The 25,915-nt window shown below is 39.7% G+C and overlaps 2 protein-coding genes across 2 annotated transcripts; both read right to left on the reverse strand.

Moving 5' to 3' along the window:
* Window positions 1-2,150: 2,150 nt before the first annotated feature.
* Window positions 2,151-16,612, reverse strand: LOC143328300 (uncharacterized). Its single transcript, XM_076743371.1, has 29 exons — window positions 16,454-16,612; window positions 16,057-16,195; window positions 15,797-15,942; window positions 15,590-15,713; window positions 14,971-15,038; window positions 14,747-14,893; window positions 14,496-14,628; window positions 14,131-14,198; window positions 13,950-14,040; window positions 13,669-13,712; window positions 13,476-13,563; window positions 13,079-13,116; window positions 12,822-12,941; window positions 12,599-12,727; window positions 12,303-12,507; window positions 12,007-12,141; window positions 11,699-11,800; window positions 11,345-11,407; window positions 10,983-11,114; window positions 7,928-8,124; window positions 6,849-6,975; window positions 5,631-5,707; window positions 5,393-5,512; window positions 5,136-5,270; window positions 4,836-5,055; window positions 4,611-4,754; window positions 4,149-4,247; window positions 3,889-3,951; window positions 2,151-3,137 (listed from the first exon to the last, which is right to left on the reverse strand). The coding sequence occupies exons 1-29, from the start codon at window positions 16,561-16,563 to the stop codon at window positions 3,003-3,005; spliced, it is 3,399 nt and encodes a 1,132-aa protein (XP_076599486.1). The 5' UTR covers window positions 16,564-16,612; the 3' UTR covers window positions 2,151-3,002.
* Window positions 16,613-17,708: 1,096 nt separating this feature from the next.
* eif2ak2 (eukaryotic translation initiation factor 2-alpha kinase 2) lies at window positions 17,709-25,468 on the reverse strand. Its single transcript, XM_076743562.1, has 19 exons — window positions 25,231-25,468; window positions 24,530-24,656; window positions 24,258-24,412; window positions 24,060-24,183; window positions 23,784-23,854; window positions 23,244-23,393; window positions 22,993-23,125; window positions 22,480-22,544; window positions 22,304-22,394; window positions 21,863-21,897; window positions 21,729-21,771; window positions 21,555-21,634; window positions 21,260-21,379; window positions 21,015-21,143; window positions 20,718-20,934; window positions 20,493-20,636; window positions 20,302-20,403; window positions 19,931-19,993; window positions 17,709-19,733 (listed from the first exon to the last, which is right to left on the reverse strand). The coding sequence occupies exons 1-19, from the start codon at window positions 25,329-25,331 to the stop codon at window positions 19,596-19,598; spliced, it is 2,088 nt and encodes a 695-aa protein (XP_076599677.1). The 5' UTR covers window positions 25,332-25,468; the 3' UTR covers window positions 17,709-19,595.
* Between the last annotated feature and the right edge of the window lie 447 nt (window positions 25,469-25,915).

Below are 25,915 nucleotides of genomic sequence, written 5' to 3' on the forward strand. Positions count from 1 at the left end.
GTTTTTTGCCTATCACATAGATAGAGCAACACAACAGGCCAGACTTTTTTTTTAGTCTTGGTCATAAAATGCTTTGACATTCTGACTAAACACATAAGAAATCAGAAGATTTTTCTTCTGTTGTCATCTCACTTGCTTAGAGCTGCATTAATCAATATTCTTATATGAAAAGTGGGTCAAATGACTGTGTGATGTGAGGAGTGTCGCTTGTAGTGACTCATAGCAGTATCAACATCATGTGGTGATAATATGTCAGTGCTGTTTTCAGCTGGCTGTCCTGGCCCCAAGTGGCCAAAAAATGAATTCATACACATTTGAAATATTTTGTGATGTTACCGAAAGGTTTGAGTCAACAAGGAAATAGTTAAATCTTGAATTCAGAGGAACCTTCTGGAGATCCAAAATTCAAAATGTGCTGTGTTTTCCAGAGGGAGGATAAAGTACGCTGGCTCTACAAGCTGTTTATTTCTGCATATTTTCCTCTCCATATAGCCTCATCACCACATTTTTACAGTGACTCGATGTGGTAGGGCCATGACTGATAAGACAGAAGTTATCACCAAGTTATTCAATCTAGCCGAAGGCAGTCAATCCACCTACAGTGTGGCCTCTATCCACGGGTGCTACGCAAATTTAGGGCGCTTTGCAGAGTGGTGATTGTTGAGTTAACATACTGAGCTGCAGGAGCTGATTTGTGCTGATTACCGGGGGCCTCTGTGACTGTGTGCACCACGGCCAGGTGATTGCGTGGGATCCTGCATTTGGCACTTGTTACTGTTGTTTTCCACAGAGATGCTAATCATCAGGCATGCACCGGAGGCATGATTAAATGTCACACAGCTCCCTCAGTTTTGGCCCTCTCACTGTGAATAAACCTTTCTCACCCACAGGCAGAGGAGGCCTGGAGTCTGCAGCCACACTCCGAACAGCCTGAGCTCCACAGAGCCACAGCTCCCCCTAGAGGTCTCAATACAAAAGAAAACAACAATCAGGTCAGCGAGGAACTCTGATGACTTACATCATCCCAAACTGAGCGTTATGCATAGCTACTAGTTTTGGAGGATACTTTCTTTAAAATGTTTAACCATTTGTTTGGGGAAATGGTAAGTGAATTTGTTGTTTTTCTTATCCCCAAAAAACATAACACTGCATATTTTTATCTTGGTTATTATACTGGTGCCTGTTTTTGTCATTTGCCAATCATCAAAACACAAGAATCCTCAAACAGTAATCTTGGGAAATACAGACTTGAGAGATATGAATGAAACAATAAGAAGGCAAAACTGCCCTCATACGGTAAGATAGATAAGATAAGATAAGATAAGATAAGATAAGATAAGATAAGATAAGACTTTATTGATTGAGCAAGTATTATAAAGAGCAAGCACAGTGGCATAAAGAGGTCAACATAAAAAAGTATATAGGGTACAGAATAGAGAAACAACTATGTATATGTACATTTGCACAGATATATATATGTATATGTATATACAGATATGTACAGTTTCCTCTAGGATTTTTTTCAGCAGCGGGGGTAGGCTCTCTGGGGAGGCATGGTGGCACAAACAAATGACACTTGACTGCAGATTTTACTTTTACAACCTACTTATTGAATGGTCAGTTGAAAATTGTTTTTTAAAGGCTGAATTTAAAAATAAAAAATAAAAAAAACAAAACAATAACATTCAATAAATAAAAATAAAAACAACAAATAATAATTTCGTGATGGGGCTGTAGAATCAGTGGCAGAGTTTGCACCCAGACATATGTATATGTAGCCAAAATATATGTCTATATATCCTAACAATGCATGGAAGAGGAGTTTAACGTCAAAACAACAACAAACGCTCGTATTTTACGGCGTTTTTTACGTGCGTTCTTGGAGGACTTCATTATACGCATTATGGCGAAAAAACGTAGCGAAATCTGAAAAAAACGCAATTTTTTCGCCTTAATGAAGTTGAAACATGACCGAATGTGGCGTATTTCTGGCGGACTTGGCTTGCCGTAAGTGCCTGGGTGCTTGACGTGATGCCACTTTCAGGTGGCCCGCCACTCCTACATGAATGTAGAGGAAACACTGCAATATATATGTATATGTATATACATATGTATATGTACATTTGCACAGATTAAAAAAAACCTAACCCTAACCCTAAAATCTAGTTTGCATACAAGTGACTTGCGGCTGAAACTTTACTGAGAAAGCCTTGTCATCAGTATTTGTTCATACTTTGAATGTTGTGAATAAATCAAATCAATGAGACTTTAAAAATCTTGTAATTTGCATGAAACACATTATTGCATTAAAAAAAAACTTACTTTAAAAACCTATCGTATTGACTTTAAAATAACATTTCCCTCATGTCACTTGCACAAAGTAAAAAAAATCCAGCTGATGAACCATTTTCATTTTCATTTTATTATATTACTATAAATTTAGATGACTTGGCTGTGGTTCAGTGTGATACTTCAGAGTTGTTTATATGTCACATGGTGTTCTCTCACTTGCTAATTTTCAGACACACTGGACTTGGAGCCATGTTGGCATGATTGAAAGAGGAGCTAAGAAACAAGCCAAGTTAACACGAGTTCATCTCCGCTGTTGTGTCAGAGTCCAATATAAACAATACAGAACTCACTACGACGACAGGGCTAAAAGCGAAATTTTGTCAGGCACCAAACGTGTGTTGCATTGTAGTTAATTAACATGACACAGGAAGGTATGCAACATAAGGAGCGATACCATGTTTAAGCTTAAATAACAGGAACATGATATAAACCAAGAGTTGTGCCTGGACAGCAGTTAAGAGAGAAAAGACGTTCATAGAGGCAGGAGACAACCAAAAACTAAGTATCTTGCAGAAATGTATAGATATGGGAAGAATCTGAAACAAGTCAGGACATGTAGGTGGGATGTTGATTTTAATACAGTTCACACACACAGTCAAAGAAAGTGGCAACTGCATCCATCTACAGTATGTAGGTCCTGCTCCACCTAATTAGACAGTCCTGGCACGAGACGTATTTTCCCGAGTGCTGTTTCTGCGAGAGCACGCTTCCAAGTCTGTCTTCACCTTACTTGCTTCAGGTCGGTCGTCTGGTTTCGCACACAGCATTGGCTTTATTATGATGTACTGCAACGTAAACCAGAACAGCTATTGAGATCTTGCATTGAGAAATTCGACCAAACTACAGTATTACTATACAACACACTAATACATACATGTGGACTTTACTTGATCAACCAAGTAAAGGCAGATTGCCTTTAAGAGTGGAGTGGATGAAAGGAGAGATGATTACACCCAGCAATTCATCTTTGCATTTAAAATAACTCCACCCAAGTCGAACTATGATTGAAACTAACACAAAGTAGCCTCTTGAAGTCCAAATAATTTGTTTTCCTTGGAATATTTAATATTTATGAATTCAGACACATATGCACTGTGTAGGAAAGCACCGCTTTGTTTCACTTATTACTGGAGTGCTTTGTGTCGACATGGATTCACAGCGAGCATGTAAACTTGCTCTACCTGTGTAACCCAGTTTCTCTGAGTAACCTGTTTACGTAACTGCATGTAAACATACTGACTGATCCATAATGCATGTACATTGGGAAATGCTTTGCTCAGACTGCAGGCAAATCAGATTTATTTCACAAATTAGATCTTAAAGACAAAATGTCTGCATTTTTTCGTTGCAAGTGATCAGATCAGACTTGTGTGTCCAGACATGACCGACCTATCTGTGGTAACAAAGTAGGCATCCGTAACTATGTACACTGCCGACACGGCTTTCCAACATGGAAGAACGAGCAATGGAGATCCATCATTGGATCAGATTTGGTCTGGCAGTCTGAACAAAGCCAAAATGCACAAGATGACGTACCTCCTCGGAAAAATTGCCTGAAAAGCCTTTGGGAAATTTCTGTCTTCTGACGTCGTCCAAAATCTGGAAGCCACACAGTGATAAAAAGGAGAAAGAACATTTAACTGGCCCGTCACACCTGATAAATTGCTCAATTACGCTCCTTTGAACTTGAATGATCTGCTAAAAAAATCTGCTAAGTTTGACAGGAACTTATAAATACAGCAGGTTATTAACTCCTGATAATGATCACAATGTCGGATTGTGACTGAACAACTCACCTCTTGCCTTTCATGAGTGGTGGAAATACTCCAGAACAGCTCGAAGCAGATCAATCCCAAAGCAAATATATCAATTTTTCGATTGTAAGACTTCTGGCTCTTGTGTTTTAAAAAAAAAAAAAAACATAGTATCAACAAAAGGCAACTTATCGTCTCTTCCTATTCACTAAAGTGTATATTAAACATTAACTAAGAGTTACTGGTGTGCTCATGAAGTCACTGTATGTAACCAGTAGTTAATGAAGCCGTTGGATTCTATGGATTTGTTTGTAGAACCAGAGAGACACTATATTACATTACATCTGACCTAACACGGGCAAAACTGACTATAATATACTTAGCAATTCAAATGAATCCCACAAGTGCTTAAAATCTCTACAGGGTCCCTTTAATGTCCCCCTTTGACAACCGATCAGTGAAATAAAGGTTATATAAATGTTATTGTCATAGAGACCATCTCACTTGCTCTGGAGCCATGTAACATGGGGTTCCTTTGTTCACTGTTCTCTCCACCAGGTTCTCAGCATCGTCATCATTCTCATCAGTGACCAGACCAAAGTCTCCGATCTTCACCTCTCCGTCTCGCCCAAACATGATGTTGGCAGGCTGACCGTGGGAAAAAACAAGCAAACATGTCACTTCCTGCCTGATGTGACATCATACATGATCTGATTCTGTTCATCTCACCTTCAGGTCTCTGTGGATGAGCTTCTTGAAGTGAATGTACTCGACTCCGCTGACGATTTGCGTGGCAATAGTTCGACTTTCTTCTCTTCTCTTGGAGTTGCGCAGAGATTCCTTCTCATTCTGAGTATTCTTCTCGTCGATCCACAGCTTGAGTGTTTTGGTGTCACACAGCTCCATCTGAATATAGAGGTACCTTACAGACGAATTCTCAGTAGAGGACCTGGAAAAGTAAGACAAATGAAGAAATGATGTGCTTCCAGTGTAAGTGAGTAAGGACTTTAACACATGGATGGGATTTACTGTGAAGTGCTGCAACTGTCCTCTGCACCGTCCCATTGGTACCCTGAATCCTCCAACCAGCAGGTGTAGTATCGAACAATGTTACGGTGATGGAGGTCTGTCAATGCCTTCACCTCTCGTAGAGCTTTTTTGTTCCTAAGGATAAGAAAATAGCTCAGTTGAAACTTGCAAAGTGTTTTGCACTACATCTGTAATTAGTATATAACACTATAAAATTCATGTTAAAGACATGAAACATCAGGTAAGGTTTGACCCACTCTTTACAGAGGACAATCTTCACAGCAAAACGGTGCTTGGTCAGCTTCTTTTCTGCTTCAAAAACACGACCAAACGCGCCTTCGCCAAGGCAAATTATGCGGTCAAAGTCTGATGTAAACCTGTTGACACAAAAGACATCCTTCTTAGCGTATATCAGTTGTTCGAATGGACAGACACACACAAACACCACAGAAAACACTATCCAAGGTTGCAATGTAATGTTTTCATTTTCCATACCTGGAGCTTTTTGATTGGGCTGATGTCGTCTCACTGGAGCTGTTTCCTGTGTCCACTCCTTCAGCAAACATTATACCCTCAACGAACAAAATGAATCATGATGGAGATTAAATCGGAGAGAAAAACGACAACTTAAAAAAATGACCAAATCATTCCAATTATTCAAACGTCCAACTATACCTCATCGCTGATTGGAGAAGCATCTTCTAAAGGTATTTCACTCCTGACATGAAAATAAAATCAGCAATAATGCCATCCTGCAACATCACATTTTGTGAAATATTATGTACTGTAGCTTAAGAGAGTTCAAGGTGACTTACTGTTGTGTGGGGTTCATAGGAGGATTCGTCAGAATTGGAAGAAATACAGAAAATGGTGCGAGTCAAATTCAAGCAACATTTTCAAATTTAAGCAACATTTTCAGAGACATATAAATGCTGGCACCAGAACTTGATGGCTGATAGGATGTTTCAGCAGACTCTCCGCTTTGTAAGAGGATGTATTATTATGTTGTCCTGGCCAGTTATTGATGGAAATAAAACCAAAAAATATGTTGTTTTTTAGTCCGTGGAGGAATTTTGCATCACCATGGGACAAAAATACATCCTTAGTAATTTTTTTTAAACATACTTCCTTTACCAACATGTCAAACAAACTGCAAAATTCCTCCACCGATTAAAAAACAACAACATATTTTCGGTTTTATTTCTATACTGCTTCAGTTAAGCCAGGACAAACTAGTGTGTATTAATACGTACCTCTGTCGTGCCAGATATCTCATGATATGCAAGCTTGGCCACGTCCTCCTTAGCTTCCCTCTTTGGATAATCCTCATCACCAACACTGAAGCTCCGGCATCTAATAGCATAACAACTTTTTTGTTATACATGTTTAAATCGTGACAAAATAGCTAAGAATTTGGATGGAGTTACGAGACATACTGTGTCGCATCATTTGGTCCCAGTCCTGTTGACTTCTCAGCCCTCACAGTCACCCTTTCCTTCTGACCATAGTTAATGTCACTGACACTTGTCTGATGAACCGATGCAGTAGGATTTTTTGCAGCATGTTCTATCTGAAAGGGAAAAGAAAGACTTTTTAGCAGTTGCTGCCATCTGTCAGGATAAACAAACCAGTCAGTGAGATTCGCTGTGCATGAGAACTTTGAAAATGGAGCACAACATCCAACATTCACCATTTCACATGGAAGGATCTTACCTCTGGTGGACGGTTCTCCTTCTCGCTGGGACAGCTCAGGGCTGCATTCAGCTTGGTTTGCTTTTTGTTGTCCTCTGCAGCGACTGGGAAGACTGGACGATCACAGAGCACGGTCCTCTTGTAGATTCTGATGAAGAATTGTAAAATCTATAGTTATCACCAAGGTGACTTCAGCAGAAATGGAGCTGATCACAACATCTCTATGGAGAAGAAATGATTTCTGGCATTTATTGCCATGGCTATTCATCGTGCTGTTGAAGCACAAGGGAGGTCAGAAAGCATTAAGGAGGTGCTGGATGCTGCCAGGGAATCCTTGAATGTTGTGGACATCTCTGGATAAGACCCACACGCTACAGTGAAGGAAGGAGTTGCACCAGCTCAGACAGAAGGGTCTGGGTTATGGGATGGACAATGTCCTGAATGGGATCACTTTGGGTGGACACTGGGAGACTTATCACTGTGAGACTGTTGCAATCCAGGAGATGGCGGTAATGCGACTTAGAAGGAGAAGAAGAAGACAGCAGAGGGTGCTTAGCTGATGAGTCATGTTCATGTGTTTCTTGGTGAGAGGCGGTAAATACAAACATGTTGTACTTATGTGCAGCAATGGATATAGAAAAGAAATAAGATAACGGTTTTCTGAGTGTCATTTCAAATGAGATTGCCGAACCTAAAATATACAACTACCTAGATAAGACTTTATTAATCTCCCATGGGGAGATTTGGGTGTTACAGGCAGCAGCAGTAGTGTCAAAAAAGACATAAAAAGCAGTGTTACCCCTATCATTTTATTAGGGATGCGCCCCGAACCCCAACGGCACCCCTTCCCCCCCTTGAAGGTCAAGTTAATTTTATTTAATTTCATTTTCTATATAGCGCCAGATCACAACAGAAGTCATTTAAATCCTTAAATGAGCTTGATCTATACCTTGTCCTTTTATCAAACACACTAAATAGCCTTATGTTATTTATCTTATTTTACACGATGGCATGTCATTTCTGTCTCCACATGATCGCGCAGATGAAATCCGACCGAGTTACTTCTGCAGTCGAGCGTTAATGAAACGGCTTTAACTCACCTTTGATTGTGCTCAGGTCCCTCAGGGTCGACATCCTCATACTTCAGCTCCGAGAGTGCTCTCCGTTCATGCCTCTTTGGTTCATCCACGTAGTTTTTCTTCTCCATCCCTAATGAACCCGTGAGTGCACAGGCGGGGACCGAGAGCCGGGGAATGTACAGGTCAGGTTCAGGCGACGACTGTCCGCCAACTCTGCACTAAACAGGAAACTCAGGCAATTTTAAATTCGTCCCGGTAGAAGTCGCTAGAAGTAATGATGCCATGAGGGGAATTCCGGCTCTTCTAAGAGAGGCGGTTCTTACGGCTCGGCTCTCTTAAACGAGCCGGCTCTTTCGGCTCCCAAGTGGCTCCTCAGATTTTTTGTTGCTTAAATTAACTTATTACTAAAATAATGTAAAATTATGTGTAGAATGAATTACTAATGTACAAAACATACTTAAAAATTTTACTGCATTTCCTGCGGTCACTCATTTTCTCATCTTTCCAGTGTTTTGTCTCTGTTGCAGTTCTCTCTCTCTCTCTCTCTCTCTCTCTCTCTCTCTCTCTCTCTTTCTAAGACAAATATTTTACTTTCTACTCCACTATATTTTTAAGAAGGCTGGGAAGTACTCATTAGTTTTAGTTTAGCTGTTGTTGTTGTTCTTGTTCTTATTCTTCCCTAAAATGCAATTGGCCACACCCTGTGTTCTTAAAAGAAGGGAACAAATCACAGTACCCGCTCTCAACTGGGATCTACGTAAGAGCGGAAGTATGTCATTACTGTCAATCAACAAAGGCTACAATGATCCAAAATATACAGTTTTTCTTTCTCAGAGCGTCTGAGAAACACCCTCCCTCAAATGTTCCTGCTGAAAATGAGTTTGTCTTTGTTGTTTCATTACTGCTGACTATTGTAAGTGAGATAACAGGAGATATCCGCACATTCTTGCATTTACTTCCCCTTCAGTCCTCATGCATGCTGTCATATTGTGATGCACAGCAAACAACAAAATGTTGTTTAATGAAGGTGTTAAATAAAAAAATGAGTGATAATGGCTGTCCTTTTATGATGATGTGATTCATTTCTATGTTTTTATAGGTGTTTCATTTGGCTTTGTGTAGTGTAGTGGTTCTACAAGCAAGCAAACATGCAAACATTACAGCAATGCATTGATGTATAAAAATTTACTTTTACTTGTACTTGAGTAATTTTTAAAGCAGGTACTTTTGAATACTTGAGTATTTTAAAAAGCGATTACTTTTGTACTTTTACTCGAGTAATGAGCTGAGCCGCTTTGACTTGTAGTGGAGTAATATTTGACCATTAGTTTCTGTACTTAGACTCAAGTACTGGGGTTGAGTACTTAGTCCACCACTGTGTAGCTGACCAATCACGTGTGGCTTGAACAGAAAAAAAGTCGAGGAAAAAAAAAAAAAGAGCCGGGTCTAAGAGCCGCTTCGTTCGCGACCGACACATCACCACACCACAACGATACATGCTTTCACGTCAGAGTTTCCCAAACTCTCCAATAAAACCAGAATAACTAGATTTGTCGCCAGTCGTTTTAAATAAATAAATAAATAAGAAAGAAAGAAAGAAAGAAAGAAAGAAAGAAAGAAAGAAAGAAAAAGAGTTGGTAAATATAGTTGCTAAGTTGGCAACACTGCCGGAAATCAAAGCACGTCAAATTACTGTATCAACGACAACGTAATCACGCATTCAACGCTAATTTTCTGTATTGCATGTAGACATTTGATATGGCCATTTGAGATCATGGGATTTACTTTGTCATTTCTCACAGGGACTGATGATGAAACACTCACCTTTATCAAGCGGGATGGAAATGATCCGCTGATTCCAGGCAAAAGACAACAGGCAAAAAATTCTGAAGTCTTGAGTTGAATGACTTGAGATCTGTTGACATAAGTGATCTATGCCATCATCTTGGCATAGAGGAGGTTGTTGACTTTTCGCTTACTTAAGGACAATAAATTTGCTGGTACTGATGACATGACTGCAGAGTCATTTTCTGTAAGGCTGTTAGAACTTTGTACGCTAATGGAAATAGCTCAGTCAAAATGAAACATCCACCTTTGATCTGAACATGGGACCTCTGGGATAACTATTTTTATTTTTCTGTGCCAACTTTACTGAAAGAACAATGACAATACAAGACAGACAACAACAGGTGGATTGCAGGGACAGTTAGACCAAAAGTAGAGCTCAATAGAAATTATGCACGTACACAGAAATAACCAGTTATTTTATTTTTATATTAGAAAAAAATGTTTTATGTTAACTGAGTGTTTACTAACCAGCCAATCTAATTTATTACAAACCTTCAGACTCATGTTTTCCCCTGAATTATTTTTCAAGTTTTGTTCAGTTTAGTTAACTGCTCTGTATGACAGTATCAAAACTATATCTTCTTTATCTCCCTTGAAGCTGTATCCTGCTTACACTGACATGAAATTCATGGATGTCTTCATTTAGACACTCATGACTACAAATGCAAGCATCTGACTTATATTGCAAGTACAATGAAAGGTTCTAGCATTGTCCAAGATCTGCTATCCTTGTCATCATTGATGTGTAACATGGAATGACCTGACACAAGCTGCTAAGTTGTCCAATGATACTCTGTTGACATTTACAGTTCATTCAATTTGGGATCAGAGGGTGTGCTCTATCAAAAATATATCTTCAGTATCAAATACCCCTTGAAAATTTTTCACGTTTTGCATTTCAAACAAACTGAACATATTCAATGAAAAACAAAGACTCTTACATGACACCTCTTTAAAAACATTTAACCATAATAAAAAAAATCAGCTGTTGATAGAAATGACCCGCCACATGATTCAACAGAACAACAGGAAGAAAGATGTGACTTAATGTAACAGTCACTAGACATGATAAAACTACTGCAGATGTCATGTTTCAGGTTAAAGCACTGTGTAATTGCAGCATGTTAATCATTTTCCTTAATAGAAGCCTATCAAATCACTTCATTCAGTCACAGACATCAGAAGAGACAGATTTCCATATTTTCGTCACCATTCCCTGTGATAATCACACAGTTTCATTTCTCTGACTCATTCTTTTCGTGCTGAACATCTGAGCACACTTTTCCAGCTCTGCCTTCACTTCACTCGCTTCAGGGCGTCCTTCTGGCTTCTCACACAGCATTAACTTGATGATTTGCTCCTGCAAAAAAAAACAAAAAAAAATTGCTACTGAGGTCTTTCTACCCACAATAATAACTTCTGTCATACTAGGATGTTGCAGGAGCTCCACTCCACACAGTATTTCCAACATGTGCACTGTGACATTATTCACATACAGACAGCAGAGGTCTTGTTCGGCGACTACCATCATGATTAACTGTTTCATGGTGCAAGTAAATCAGTTAAAATAAGAAGAACATAGTAACGTACCTCTCTGGGAAAAGTCAGTGAGAACTGACTGGGGAGGTTCTGACATCTGGCATTACCCAAAAGCTGGTATTCATACAGTGATAAAAGGAAGGAAGAACATGTTAGTTAGCCTGAAATCTACTAATAATTCAATTCCTGAACATTGCAAATGAATCCAAGAAAAATTAAACAAAACAAATAAAAAGATGAACAATAAAGTTCCATCATATCTGCTATCTACAGTGCATACTGGTGTATACTTTGCTGGACTCTTATTTGTATATAATGGACGTAGGCCTACATAATAAAGTAACATCGTCCTGCCATTTGTCAAACTTGAACAATAAGCACAATGTTTGTTTACGACAGACTCACCTGTCCTCTTTCATGGCCAGATGAGACTTTCCAAAGGAGTTCCAAGTATATCAACCCCAGAGGAAATATGTCCACTTTCCTGTCATAGTTCTTCTCCCTCTTCTGTGACAGAAAATAAACACAGTACTGACAAAAGCTGCCCAGTGTTATCCTTTCATCAATCATCATGGTAGATTAACGAGTTATGCTCATTGTAAAGTGTGGTGGGCATCTAGGTAGTCAGTATGATTAAGGCCATTAGAAGGACATTTTTGTTGATGCAAAGCTTAAGAGGGATTAAAAGTTATTCTCAGTATAGACCATCTCACTTGTTCAGGAGCCATGTAAGTTGGGGTTCCTTTGCACACTGTTCTGTCGATCAGAGCACCATCATCATCTCTGGTCACCAGACCAAAATCCCCAATCTTCACTTCTCCATCCAGTCCAAACAGGATGTTGGCAGGCTTACCAGTGAAAAGCAAAATCAGACATTGAAACAAATAAACATCTCGCTCTTCCCATGATGGGCAATAACACATATGAACAAGTGAACTTCAAGCTTGAAAATGAACTGAGGCCCCCTCCGATGAAAATCACATTTTTATACTGCACAGTCTGGTCTCACCTTAAGGTCCCTGTGGATGTGTTTCTCGGAGTGAATATATTCGACCCCAGTAACTATTTGTTGAAAAATGTTTAGACTTTCTTCTCGTCTCTTGGAGTCTTGCAGAGACTTATCGTTCTTGTCTTCAATCCACTCTTTAAGTGTCCTGGTGTGACACAGCTCCATCTGAATATAGAGGTACTTTGCAGATGAACTATGTGCAGACCTAGAAAAGTAAGAAGAGAAAAAATTATTTCATTGCTCCCGTTTAACTTGAAATTAAAAGTTAATACTTTATGTATGTGCACTGGACTGACTGGGAAGAGCTGTTACTGTCATCTGAAATGGTCCATTGGTTTCCTGAATCCTCCATCCAAAATGTGTAATATCTAACAATATTACGGTGCTGGAGGTCTGATAATGTTGACACCTCTCGAAGAGATTTCCTGATCCAAAGGAGAATGAGAAAATTATTTAGTCAAAAAAGTACTTGTACAAATACTACACATGCAATAATGCACACTGGTACTGCATACATACTCTTCACAGCAGACAATCTTTACGGCATAATCCTTCTTCAGCAGTTTATGTCTTGCTTTGTAAACACGACCAAATCCTCCACTGCCAAGAAGGTCAAACTGATCAAAGTCTGAAGTAAACCTGCAGGAATTAATGCAATTGTTTAGGCAAAAAGGTAAAAAAAGGTGAAAAACATAGAAATGTGTTCTTGATTGTACATTAATTACTTGTATCATTATAAAACACACATGCTGCAAGTGAATATATTTTTTCCATACCTTGACTGAGTTCCCATATTCCTGTCATCAACAGCATGCTTAGAAAATAAAAGAATAAAGTAGATTCAAATTTTGAGCCCTGCTCTGATTATTTACATTTGCTGTGTACTCTTTAACAACTAGCGCATAAAATGTATCGTCTGACACATCAAAACAGCGATGTTGCATGTTGTCTTTTGATCTGCTCAATAGTCGGGGAGGGATCATAAGTAGTAACTGGTGTTGCATTTACAGAAATTTGCAGCTATTCTATTTTCCTTGCCTCAACAAACGAAACTTTCTCACTCTTAGAACGCTGCTACTGTTCTGTTGCTCTCTTCACATACTAATTAAGCAGAATACAAGAGGGTGGATTTTTCTTTTAACTATACAGTCAAGATTGATGGAAGATGCAAACCTGATGCTCGGAAGAGTTCGACGAATCAGTGAATATTCCTGAGCTAGTTGTACGCGTTGGCATGCCTTGTGATGGTCCAAGAGACTCCCTACAAGAACACAGTAAGAGGGGTGAGTGCAGCCTTTGCATTATTAAGATCTACAGCGTATTTGAGTATTAGTAAGCCCCGTCTACTGAAGCTGGTGTTGACAACCTGGTTGACGGATCATCTTCTGACATGGCTGACCCGAGCGCCATCTACAATTCACAAAAAAGTGGTTAATTGTTACACTGTAGCATGTTCCAAATAAAATGCTATACCTTCCTGTAGTGCGCTTGAAATTAACGTCATTTTTCAAATCAATTAAATATGAAACCAAACTGAACTCTCTTGCTCTTACAATGCTGCCGTCAGTCTGATGCGATTGTTAAATATTATAAGTGTAGATTTTTGCTTTACCTACTAAAGGTTTTTAATATTATGAGAGAACAGACCTGAGCATTTGAAGGGTTTGGTGAGTCAATGAATGCTATTGACAAAGACGCGCTCTCTGATAGGCTTTGGGATGATGATTCTTCAGACTCCCTGGGGGAAAACAACGAGAGACACGAGTAAAGCTTTCTCAGTATTTAGCTCCATGGTCTGCTCTCCTGCTAATGACAATAAGTGCCTTACAGTGCAGCTGATGGCCCTGACAACGTATCTGGTGCACCATCTTCGGACACTGTCGATCTGAAGGACACCTAAAATACACAGAGAGGGTGTTTTGCATAATGACATCATTATTTCATGTAAAATTTCACCTCAGTGGAACCGTTTCATTTAAAAGTACTCAAAAGTAACTGGGGTTGAAATCTGCTGCCATTACAGTTTGGTATAATCTTTTCTCTACAGGGTGAGTGAGATAACATAATCTTTTATTAATCCAGGAAATTTGCAGTGCTGCAGCAGCATGGGGGATAATAATGCAAGTTAGACGCATCAATTGGCAAATGTGAATTTGATAATATAAAGCTGAATGAAGTTGAAAGATCAAATACCTTGCTGTCCCAGTCGGACTGTTCTTGAAGAGCAGACCAGGCCAACCGAGCTGCATTTTGTCTGGCTTCCATGATAGTCTTTCCCTCACCTTCGGGGTAGTTCTTATCGTCGATCACTAATTTGTAGAAAAATCTGTGTTGTGTTTTTGAAAAAGAGGAAATAGTTCAGATCATTATGCATGACATTTTAATATTGTCTACAACCAAACATCCATCAAGAACAGGTTAGAGAGGTTAAGGTTTATACTCACTGAGGGTTATGAGATGGACCGCTTCTCCTCTCTTCAACGTAACTATGGGAGCGGTTTGTTTTCTGACAGTAATGGTTCACTAGTCCAATGTAATTTGTCTTCATAAAGCTGGTGTCAGATCTCAAATTGAGGCTTCTTGTCTTTTTACTGTAATAAACAAGTAACATTTCAGACTGATGAAGACATGAAAATGAAGCAAAGCATCACCTTTGTGATTTACTCACCAGATATCAGAAACATTTAGTTCCTCCCTTTGTTGAGTTGATGTATGGTTGTAAGTCTCATTTGCAGTCTTGGAAATTAAAAAAAGTACAATTTTGAGATGGTTCACATAGTTCAACTGTAGCCTGCTGAGTATGTGACACCACAACAAAATAAGCTATATTTTGTGCATGCTCCGCCCTCTAACAGGCTTCACTATTTGTTTGCCATTGCCTCTCAACACCAGAGAAAGAATTTTGTGCTCACCGGCCAATCAGAGGAAGGCATCCTCCCCCTAGTCAAACCCCAGTGCATGCATTGCTTGTGTCCCTTTTCCACTCAGCCACTTTGAGAAATGGATTTTTCCCGCTCCTCCTCTGTGTCTCCTGCAACTCACTGATGCTGATTGCAGATCCCCACAAGTCCTGCTTGCTCTGCCTGGGTGGGCAGCATCATCATCTCTTTAAAGACAATGATGCACCAGCAGCCTACCACTACTACCACTGAAGGGGAGGCTCATACGGGTAAACCAATAGCGAAGTCTCTTAGGGGGCTATGCACATACTCATACAACTGGAGTTACATCCAAATAACTACATTTTTTTAGGCCTAATCAAGGAGAAAGTGGTGTTTATTACTCACCTCTGTAGTTTTAGTGCCACATATCACATCATATACAAGTTTGGCTGCTTCCTCCTTAGCTTCCCTCTTTGTTTTTCCAGTGACAGTTGGATACTTCTCATCACCAACCACATATCTACAGCAACTAATGGCATAAAGACTTAAATGTAACACATGATTAAATTGTGACACAATAGCTAAGAATTTGGATGGAATTAGGAGACTTACTAAGTCGTATTATTTGGTCCCAGTCCTGTTGACTCCTCAGGCCTCACAGTCACCCTGTTTTTCTGACCATGTTCATTGAGCCAACATATATAGTTGATGTCATTGACAAGAGCTGATGCAGTTGAAGCCTTTGCTGCCTCTTCTGTCTGTCAAGAGAATGACAAATATACATGAAGGAGACATTTGCCATGGGCTGGTCTTTAACATTAAATTCCTACACTCCAACATGCTCTAGTTTAGCAAATAGGACCTAAACTTACTGAGCCAACTGAGTCCTGATGTTCGTTGTTCAACAAGCATTTCAGGGCATTTTTAGCAGCACTTTGCTTGGCTTCCCTCTTGGTCTTCCCCGAACCACTGGGATAGACTGTACCATCTATGACTACCCTCTGGATGAATCTGAAGAGGAATTGTCATATTTGTTATACAGGCAGCCTGTAGGAGGTAACAACTGTCACACAGTACACTGAACGGAACTTAAGCACAATTTTGAGGTATATCAAATATTTACTTCAGGAGTTTTCAGATATACCCTGACCAGGTTTATATCTTTATATCCACACCTCCCTAAAGAAGAGACCCTCTTCACTGCACTCCCCATGGAGAGCGCCTGTGGCTGAACAACGCTGTAACATTTCGGTACTTGAGTCAACTCACGTTCGGTTATGGTCCGGGCCAACAGGACTTTGGTCCTCATAGTCCAGCTTACAGCGTTCTCTCTGTGCGTGTTCGTTTAGTTGAGAGACGTAGTTTCCATTTTCCATCATAAACGACGAAGCTGTTTTGTCTCTTCTCCCTTCTCTTATCCGCGATCCGTTTCGATTCAGCGAGTCTTTAATACCTGTAAGTTTCGATTTCCTCGTATACACGTCACATGCTTTTGCGGCATATGAGGAATCAAAACTGGAACTGGACACCGATCAACCTACCTTACAGCTGTGAACTACGGTATGTCATTGATAAATGTATCCTTAGTTATCAATGACTGCAGTTCATGCAGAATGAAATGGATCTGTGCAGTGATTTGCGCACAGTGTCTCACAGAGGGGGCAGCATTTAAGGATCACTCTGTACACGTTATTTCTCACCTCTTTCAACACCTCAAATAAAATATCTTGACTACTATAATCGATTGCAGTTGCCAGCGTTGTAATTAAAGGCTCTCGAGAACAGAAACAGAGTATATTTAAGACACTTTCTGGTTTATTATATTTAGTCCACACACAAGAAATTTGTTGCATACCTGGGCACAATACTTACATAGTGCAAATGCAGCTTATGATATAGTCTTATCTATTGGAGCCACTGGTATATACCCATGGCAGCCAACAGTTATGTTCATTAACTTATTTTTTAACACTCTAACACTTTAAGACTGAACAATATGTCACTGGAGATAGTTATCTGGGATCATTTCTGTCAACATTTCCCCAACATAGCTGTTGCCAACCCCAGAATGATTTGATTTTGCCTCTTCCTGTAGGGCACGCTTTCCTGTAAGTCTCTGTGCTGCATTTGTCAGGTGATGCTCTCAGCTTCTGGTAATACTGCCCAGCTTGTAAAGCTGTAGTGGAGGACTTCTCCTGCAGTCTAAGAGCCTCAGCTTGTCCACAAAAGTTTTTGAAGCTGAGTCATAAACGGCAGGCAATTACAGATCAAATATACTGCTTTCATAGAGACCAAGGCCAAGTCTACTAGTAAACAGTTAACAATTGCACACACTGGTTGGAGGAAAAGTACTAACTTGAATCCTGTCTCCAATGCTCAATCCTCATATCTGATCTTTAGTTGTCTTGCACATTCATCAGTGCAGAGCTCATGGAAGCCCCACACAGACTCATCATCCAGCAAACACAAAATACAACAGTTAATACAAACTTTACAGAGGATGAATGACCATTACACCATTGTTGTCAGTGTTTTATTCTTCACTTCAGCCCATTCATTCCAAAGCAAAGGCTGTAACGTGACATTACTTTCAACACATTTAACCATTTCCAGAATAGAATGCATTATTGCAATACCATCTGACAATGTAATTACCCAGGACATAATTATTTGTTAAACATGAGCAACACTGCATTCCCTGATTATAAGATACACAGGAGTTGTTTGCTCTTTCCCATCAATACTACATAGGTTGAACCATGACTTAGTCACATCAGTTCATTTAAAAAGTTATTAAAAGAGACACTTCCATTAGCATTCAGAAACTTCCAAGGACCACTACTATGGAACAAGATGCTGAGCAGTCATGCTTGTGAGGACTAGGGCTGTCACAATTATGACACTTTAGTTGACGACAGTCAAACAAATGCTTTGTGATTAACTGTTCTGTTCCTTTCATGCAACAGTGTTATTGTTATGTTTGTTCATTTCAATGACTACTCGTCAAAACAGTGCGCTTATTGGCAAAAGTGTGTCAGTTCATCTTCAAATACTTTGTGCACAGGCACAATGTTCCCCCCCTCACTCCGCAGCACACAGGTGTGTTGCGTAGGCTGACCTATTTTAACGAAAACGTGGGTCAAGATGAAATAAATATAGAAGGACGCTAGATTTTATTTTCAAAGTTAATATGCAATGAGTCAATAAGAAGCAATGTTTATTGTTAAGTTATTGAATTAGAAACGCCGGGTGGAAGCAACAAAATTCAACAAAACCTTCTAAATATTGCTAAACATGTTTTACACTCACCTGAGATTTTCCCCTTCTGTTCATAAAAAGTTTGTCAGACATCAATGGAAACACATAAAAAAAAATAATGGTGTCCTGAAAAATATTACATGATAGATTAGCTGTTTGGTCAGATTACACTACACAGCAAACTGGGTTTGTGCAAACTGAAATGCAGCAGCAAAGGACTTTTCTGTAAATTATCTCCAGCATAACTTTCCTCTGAGCTGTTACTGCTGCATCCATCGGGGAGTCTCTCCACTGTAAATCAGGAGACCTGTAATTGGCAGCTCTACATGATCGTCTTGCTCTGGAAAGCATGACGTATGGTCCCATGCAAGCTGCAATAACAAAACCTGCCCAACAGCAGGAAGGTCTAGAGAGCCAAGCTCATTTTTACCGTGTTTGTTTTCCTGCTATTGGAACCATTATGTGAGTGTTACAAGTTGAGTCCAGCAAGATAAAAAGTTCACACAACTCTGAACTTGACAATTCTGACAGTAGACACCGCTCAAAGCCAGAATCCCTACTTGTAAACGTCTACCCTGACTTCACGACGAACCAGCTGAAGGGAGACATAAAGTATATTTACCTGTATTTAGTATGTTGATCTTTAAATTTATAGGTCTGTCTGAAGTTAATGCTTTTATTTTGTTTTCAGTGTCACATAATTCATTTCCCATCTTGTAAATTCCAACCAAAAGGGGTGGAGGGTAGGATGTATTTGTATATTTAACAGTATAATAGTATTTGATAACAGTAACAGTATACAGTAAAGTATTTGTATGAGGTTACTGAATGGAATATTTAGATTTTATAATTTTAACATTATACTTGAAATAAAATTTTTAATGGCGTCCATTACCTCAAGAGTAGATTTCCGGCTATGTACTGTAGGTGAGGAGTACATTTGCCAATGAAACATGAGTTTTCTGTTTCTGACATCTATGGAAGCAAATAAGAGTCATTATTATTACAATTAAAAAGTTTGGGAACAGTTCATAAAGTGCCAACAATAGTGCAAAATGACTGCAGCTCGAATAACTGCAATGATGTCATAACTGCGACAGGCCTAGTGATGACTGAAGCTTTCGCCTCCTGTTTGAGCATGTCCTTGTAATGATCAGACAGTTCTACTGTCACGACACATATCTTTACGTAACACGAGCATACGAGCATACTCTTCGAAGTCCAACTTTAGTTTACTTGCTTCAGGTCGCTCTTCTGGCTTCACACACAGCATTGGCTTTATAATTTGGTTCTGCAACAAAAAACAACAAACAGGTATTATGAAGTCCGTAATATCGATAAATGCTGCCAGTGTTCCCTTCTATTTCCCTCAAGCTGATTTTATTTGGCCAATTTTTTTTGACACACGTACATCAGCAGCCCTGTTTTATGCCACCCTGTGGAAAATACTGTTTCACATGTCCAGTAAAAGAAAGAATGCTGGTTTACCTCGAAGGGGAAATTGCTCAAAAATCCTTCAGGAAGTTTCTGGTTTCTGACATCCTCCCAAATCTAGAATTCATGCAGGGATAAAAGGGAGGAAGAACACGTAACTGCTGTGATACAAATCGATAAGCCGTCCAATAGGCCTTTTTCACAGAAGACATTTGGACATGTCACAGAAGGAAAAGCACAAGTGTGAATAATCATATCCAGAATACAGAATATTTTCCTACTATGACAAGTCAAACTGTCAGTTATAAAGAAGGCTCAACTCTTCAACTGTCTGCTACTTTGCTTATCTGTGAAAAAAAACTCAAAGCAAAAAGCATTACCTTAACAGTTGATATTGATATTTATAGAATCTTTGAACAACTCACTGCTTTCCTTTCTTGGCCAGTAGGGAGGTTCCAAAGGAGTTCAAAATATATCAACCCCAAAGCAAATATATCCACTTTTCGGTCATAAGTGGTCCTGTTTTTCTGTCACAGAACAAGAACACAATAGTGACAAAAGGCACTTTGACTCGACCGCACCAGCAAATAATACAGAAGGATGGTATTTTGCTCACTTGCTCTGGAGCCATGTAAGATGGGGTTCCTTTGTACACTGTTCTCTCCACCAGGTTCTCAGCATCGTCATCATTCTCATCAGTGACCAGACCAAAGTCTCCGATCTTCACCTCTCCGTCTCGCCCAAACATGATGTTGGCAGGCTGACCGTGGGAAAAAACAAGCAAACATGACGCTTCCTGCCTGATGTGACATCATACATGATCTGATTCTGTTCATCTCACCTTCAGGTCTCTGTGGATGAGCTTCTTGAAGTGAATGTACTCGACTCCGCTGACGATTTGCGTGGCAATAGTTCGACTTTCTTCCCTTCTCTTGGAGTTGCGCAGAGATTTCTTCACGTTCTGAATATTCTTCTCGTCGATCCACACCCTGAGTGTTTTGGTGTCACACAGCTCCATCTGAATATAGAGGTACTTCATCAACGAATCACCGGTCGACCTAGAAAAGAAGGAACAGAAAAAAACTGGCATGACATCCATGCTGTTTTACTAAAAAAGTAACACGTGGATGGGACTTACTGTGAACTGCTGCAACTGTCAGCTGCACTGTCCCATTGGTACCCTGAATCCTCCAACCAACATGTGTAGTATCGAACAATGTTGCAGTGATGGAGTTCTGACAATGCCCCCACCTCTCGTAGAGCTTTTCTGATCCACAAGGAGAAGGAGAACGTGGCTCAGCTAATGAAGCTTTTAACTCATTTTGCATGCAACTCTCGTTTGAAAGGGGAAACGAAATGAGACCTCATTGAGACTTGACTTACTGTTTGCAGCGGACAATCTTTACAGCAAAACACTTGTCCAGCAGTTTTTGCCTTGCCTTGAAAACATGACCAAAGGCTCCCTTGCCAAGGCACATCATGGAGTCAAATTCTGATGTAAACCTGTTCAGATCAAACCATTGAGGCAAATATGTGACTATACAGATACCAATTATTAGGAATCTAAAAATGTCTTTCTTGTTAATGTCGTCTATTAACACACAAAGCACAAACATAAGGCCACAGCAGTGCTGAAATCATGCTGATCCTGTACTTACAGTGTTGTCATTTTCCATACCTCGAGTTTACTGACGTGGTCACTGTTTTCTCACTCTGACTAGTTCCTCTATTCTTGCCTTTGAAATTGGGCATTATATCCTTGATAAATAAAATAAAGTCATGATATAGAGATTAAACTGTTCGACAAAAACCCGCAGGATAAACGTACATGATTAATATGGTCTTACTTTACCTCTTTGCTGTTTCCGTGGGCATTTGGAAAAATTGCTGCAATTCTGAGAGGACAAGAAAAATGACAATCAGCAATAGCATAAGGTGAAATATCATGTACTGTAGCTTTACAGTGGGTCTGAAGAGACGGCTTACCTTACTTTGGGCTTCGCATCAGGACTTTGTAAGATCTTTGTAATAGGAAGTAGGGAAATATAGCCAATTAGATTTAAGCCTACATACATTCAAAATCCATTATATCAAAGGGAAGGAGCCCTAAAGAACTCAGTAATCTACACAGCTCAGAGTGCAAAAATGATTGACGTGTGTGCTGAGAATTAGATTAATTTACTGACACACTCCTGGTCTTGTAATACTATTGCATTATTGTCTACATGTGTGACCCTCAAGGATTACAAAAAAAGCATTTCAGTGATCTATTAAGTCACTTTTTGACATCTGAATAATCAAAGCCAGTTAAAGGTCCAGTGTGTCGGGGGAATTAAGGGGATCTAATGTCAGAAACAAAATATAATATTCATATGTATGTTTTCATTGCAAACTGATGAACCATAGCAGCATCACAGGATTACAGACCTGAGTCTTGGGAAGATTTGATGAACTGGTGAAAACAACCGAGTCACTTGACGTCGTTGGCACGATTTTGGATTTTGTGTCACGGAGCTCCCTTAGAGAACACATCGAGACACGTGAGTAGAATATTGTCAACATCAAACTGTACCGTCTGCTGTGCTCCTCAGTCGGTGCCTTACAGCTTGCTCGGCGGTGTGGACAGCCTGGCTCGCGCAACATCATCAGACACAGCTGAAGCCGAGGCCTGAAAGCACAGAGGAAGCGCTCTGCTGTTACATAGCAGCATGTTTTAAAGACATCAGTGCTCTCTGGCATGTGGTGCCACATTAGAACATTAGTGTACTAATTATTAGCATAACACTAATGTGAGATTCTTGAAATGGTTGAAGTAAAACAGTTGAGGATTGGTTTAAAACCTGTTGTTAAGTTGGAAATATTGTCCCTTTACCAGATTTCAACAATTATGGTGACGTACGCGACACAGATTGTAAAAACATTTTGATTCGACATGGTGTTTACGTTGCATGTTTTATAGTAGTGAACTTTAAAGGCGGGTAAGCTGCGGTGGCTATGGTGTCATGGAGCAGATAAACGGATGGTAATGTAAATGTGTGCAATGGGGCTGTTAACAATCTACTAGGTGACATGAAAAAACAGAATTGAACATACCAAAACAATATAATGTGAATTACCTTGCTGTCCCAGTCTGACTGTTCTTGAAGAGCAGACCAGGCCAGCTGAGCTGCATTTTGTTTGGCATCCTTGACGCTCTTGCCCTCACCCACAGGGTATTCCTTACTGTCGATCACTAATTTGTAGAAAAATCTGTGTTGACAGGGAGGAAATATTTAGATTATTGTGTTAGGTTTTCTCATTCACATCTATCAGGAGCTTTCATTCAGTGTCCGTAGTACCTGTTGAGGTTACAGTCTGTCATACTCACTGAGGGTTATGTGGGGGACCGCGTCTGCTCTCAAAGACGTAATCGTGAGTGCGCTTTGTTTTCTGACAGTAGTTATTGAGGATTCCTACGAAATTTATCTCTGCGAAGTCTTCGCCTGTCGTTATCACACTTAAGTTCTTTGTCTTATCACTGTAACACCAAGACAAATAAGACACTAATTAACACCTTGAAAAATAATTATAATGATAATGATAAACTGATAAACTGTGCTTGTATAGCACCTTTTATATAAGAAATGCAGCTCAAAGTGCTTTCCAACAAAGAAATCACATGCACCAAGTGAGTCCCATAAAAAAGAATGAACATGAAAACTGAGCTGAAAAAAACTTAATGGAAAATAAAACTACGACTTGATGACCATAGTAAAAGTAAGATAAAAAATAAGATGGCTGTGGTGGCGGGAATCAAATATCACTGTTTTTTTTAACATATTGCTGGTTACAGTGAAACCCCAAAACAGATGTTATGTTTAATCATAACCACAAACAAACCAAACTGAATCAAAAGGTTTGTGCTCACCAGACGTCCAACACATTTTTATTCAATTCCTCCTTTGGTTGATTTAAAGAGATGTATTTCTCCTCCACAGTCTTGAAAAAAAAAGCAGAATATATGATTTTATTATGATTCAGTGATTGGAGTGCTGCTTGTGCAGCATTTGAAAATATTAATATAACATTACAGTCAATGACAGGCATGGCAACTCCTCGCTTGCCTCTGCAGTTTTCTAGGAATAATAAGGAATTTAAGCTCAGATTAGACCGTCGTGAGACAGGTTAGTGTATAACTACTCACCTCTGTGGTTTTACCCCCATATATCTCATGATAAACAAGCTTGGCTGCTTCCTCCTTAGCTTCCCTCTTTGTTCTCCCAGTGGCAGCTGGATACACCTTTTCACCAACCACGAAGCTACAGCATCTAATATTATACAGAATGTATTTAATGGTGACTGAACATCTGTGAATGAATGAAGATGCAGTGTGGAGACTTACTGAGTCGCACTACTTGGTCCCAGTCTTGTAGACTCCACAGGCTTTATGTGCACCCTGTTCTTATGGCCGTATTCATTGAGCCAACTCACGTAGTTGGTTTGAGTGATACCTGTCTGTTGAGCTGGTGAAGTGGGAGCTTCTGCTGTATTTTCTGCCTGTCAACATGACAACAAATATATGTGAAGACGTGTGCACGTGAATTGGTCTTGTGAGCTTTGGGATATGAAAAGTCACACATGTAGTAAGTCAATAAAGCCGTGTAATGATCTTACAGTGTTAGCTGATTCCTCCAACAAGCTTTTTAGGGCATTTTCAGCTGCTTTCTGTCTGGCTTCCTTCTTATTCTTCCCCACACCCTCAGCATACGCCTTACCATTCAGGATTGCTCTCAGGGTAAATCTGAGAAGATATGATCAAACTTTGTTTGGCAAGATGAAGCAAGACTGTGGTGTGATGGAGGCTGTGATGCAAAGAGAGGAGGCTGCACACTCGATTAACATCCCCAAAGGTGAAGTTAGTGACTTGACAAAGTGCCGGACGTCCATCATCTGGACACTACGTTGGACTGTCGGTACACGGTCATTCATTTATAATACTGTATGTAAACAATACTGTGATATGTGCATTACTAGCTGGTTATCATTTGAAAAATGTCTTTATTGTTGTCAAACGACACATAAGTAGAATATCAATTCCCAAACTGTTGTTTTTCAATATTCAATCAATTCTCCAAGAATGCTGATGTTCAACTTTCACACATCTACTACACCCTTTTCTGAAGTGCTGTTACACTCATACTACCATATGCTATTTTATTATTAGTAATATGTCTATTATTATTATTATTATTATTATTATTTTTATTATAGCTGTTATTGTCATCATTGTCAGTGCATATTGCTCTCTCTCTCTCTCTCTCTCTCTCTCTCTCTCTCTCTCTCTCTCTAAACTTCAGAGAGCTGGTTCAACTCACGTTTTAATGTGATCGGGGCCATCAGATCCAACGTCCTCATACTTCAGCTCGGAGCGTGTTCTCTGCGCATACTCGTTTAGTTTAGCCACGTAGTTTTCCATTATAAACGAGCCAGCCGTCCGAAGGACAACTCACACTATATTAAAATAAGAGAACACGGTGCAGTCTTAACAACAGAACAATCTTCTCCATTTTCATGTCAGCTATGTCTTCCTGCATCAGAGCGGACTTTCAGTTCAGCCTCAGCAGCGCTAAGTTTCGTTTTCCAGGGAAACGTCACACATGGCACCTTCAAGTGACGTCGGAATTATTGTCACTATTTCAGCAAACTTGGGGGGAAAAGTTTGTGGAAAAAAGGGATAAAATAGTAAAACTCGTCTTTTTCTGGCTCGCGTCCATTCTATAGTCATAGATGTTACGTTTTCTGGCAGTAGATATTCTAACGGAAGCCGAACGCCTGCTTTTATTTTATTATTTATTTCCAGCTGTTACGTTGCTTTTACCGTCCAACAACATTTCCCAAGACGCTTTAGAACCGCGTCTACCGCTAAGACTCATGGGAGCTGGAGTTGTTAATACCAATCGAAAACAATCACAGTTCAGCAATTAGTTACATCTCAGAGTATTTAAAAGGGCTTTGTATCGTGTTTGAGCACGTCGGAGACACGTATGAAGAGACAAAACA

This window comes from Chaetodon auriga, chromosome 11 (genome assembly GCF_051107435.1).
Source record: "Chaetodon auriga isolate fChaAug3 chromosome 11, fChaAug3.hap1, whole genome shotgun sequence".
In the NCBI taxonomy this organism is placed as follows: Eukaryota; Metazoa; Chordata; class Actinopteri; order Chaetodontiformes; family Chaetodontidae; genus Chaetodon; species Chaetodon auriga.

What these genes read in the sequence shown, in the direction of transcription:
- LOC143328300 (XM_076743371.1), bottom strand. Translation starts at nt 16,563, where the DNA reads ATGATGGAAAATGGAAACTACGTCTCTCAACTAAACGAACACGCACAG. An exon ending in AATATGGGAACTCAGTCAAG is followed by an intron (nt 12,942 to 13,078) that starts GTATGGAAAAAA and finishes TAATTCCTGCAG; the next exon opens with GTTTACTTCAGACTTTGATC. An exon ending in AGGAGAACCGTCCACCAGAG is followed by an intron (nt 5,708 to 6,848) that starts GTAAGATCCTTC and finishes TTGTTCGTTGAG; the next exon opens with GGTATAATGTTTGCTGAAGG.
- eif2ak2 (XM_076743562.1), bottom strand. Translation starts at nt 25,331, where the DNA reads ATGGAAAACTACGTGGCTAAACTAAACGAGTATGCGCAGAGAACACGC. An exon ending in AAAAATGTGTTGGACGTCTG is followed by an intron (nt 23,394 to 23,783) that starts GTGAGCACAAAC and finishes TTGGTGTTACAG; the next exon opens with TGATAAGACAAAGAACTTAA. An exon ending in TCCACACCGCCGAGCAAGCT is followed by an intron (nt 22,395 to 22,479) that starts GTAAGGCACCGA and finishes GTGTTCTCTAAG; the next exon opens with GGAGCTCCGTGACACAAAAT.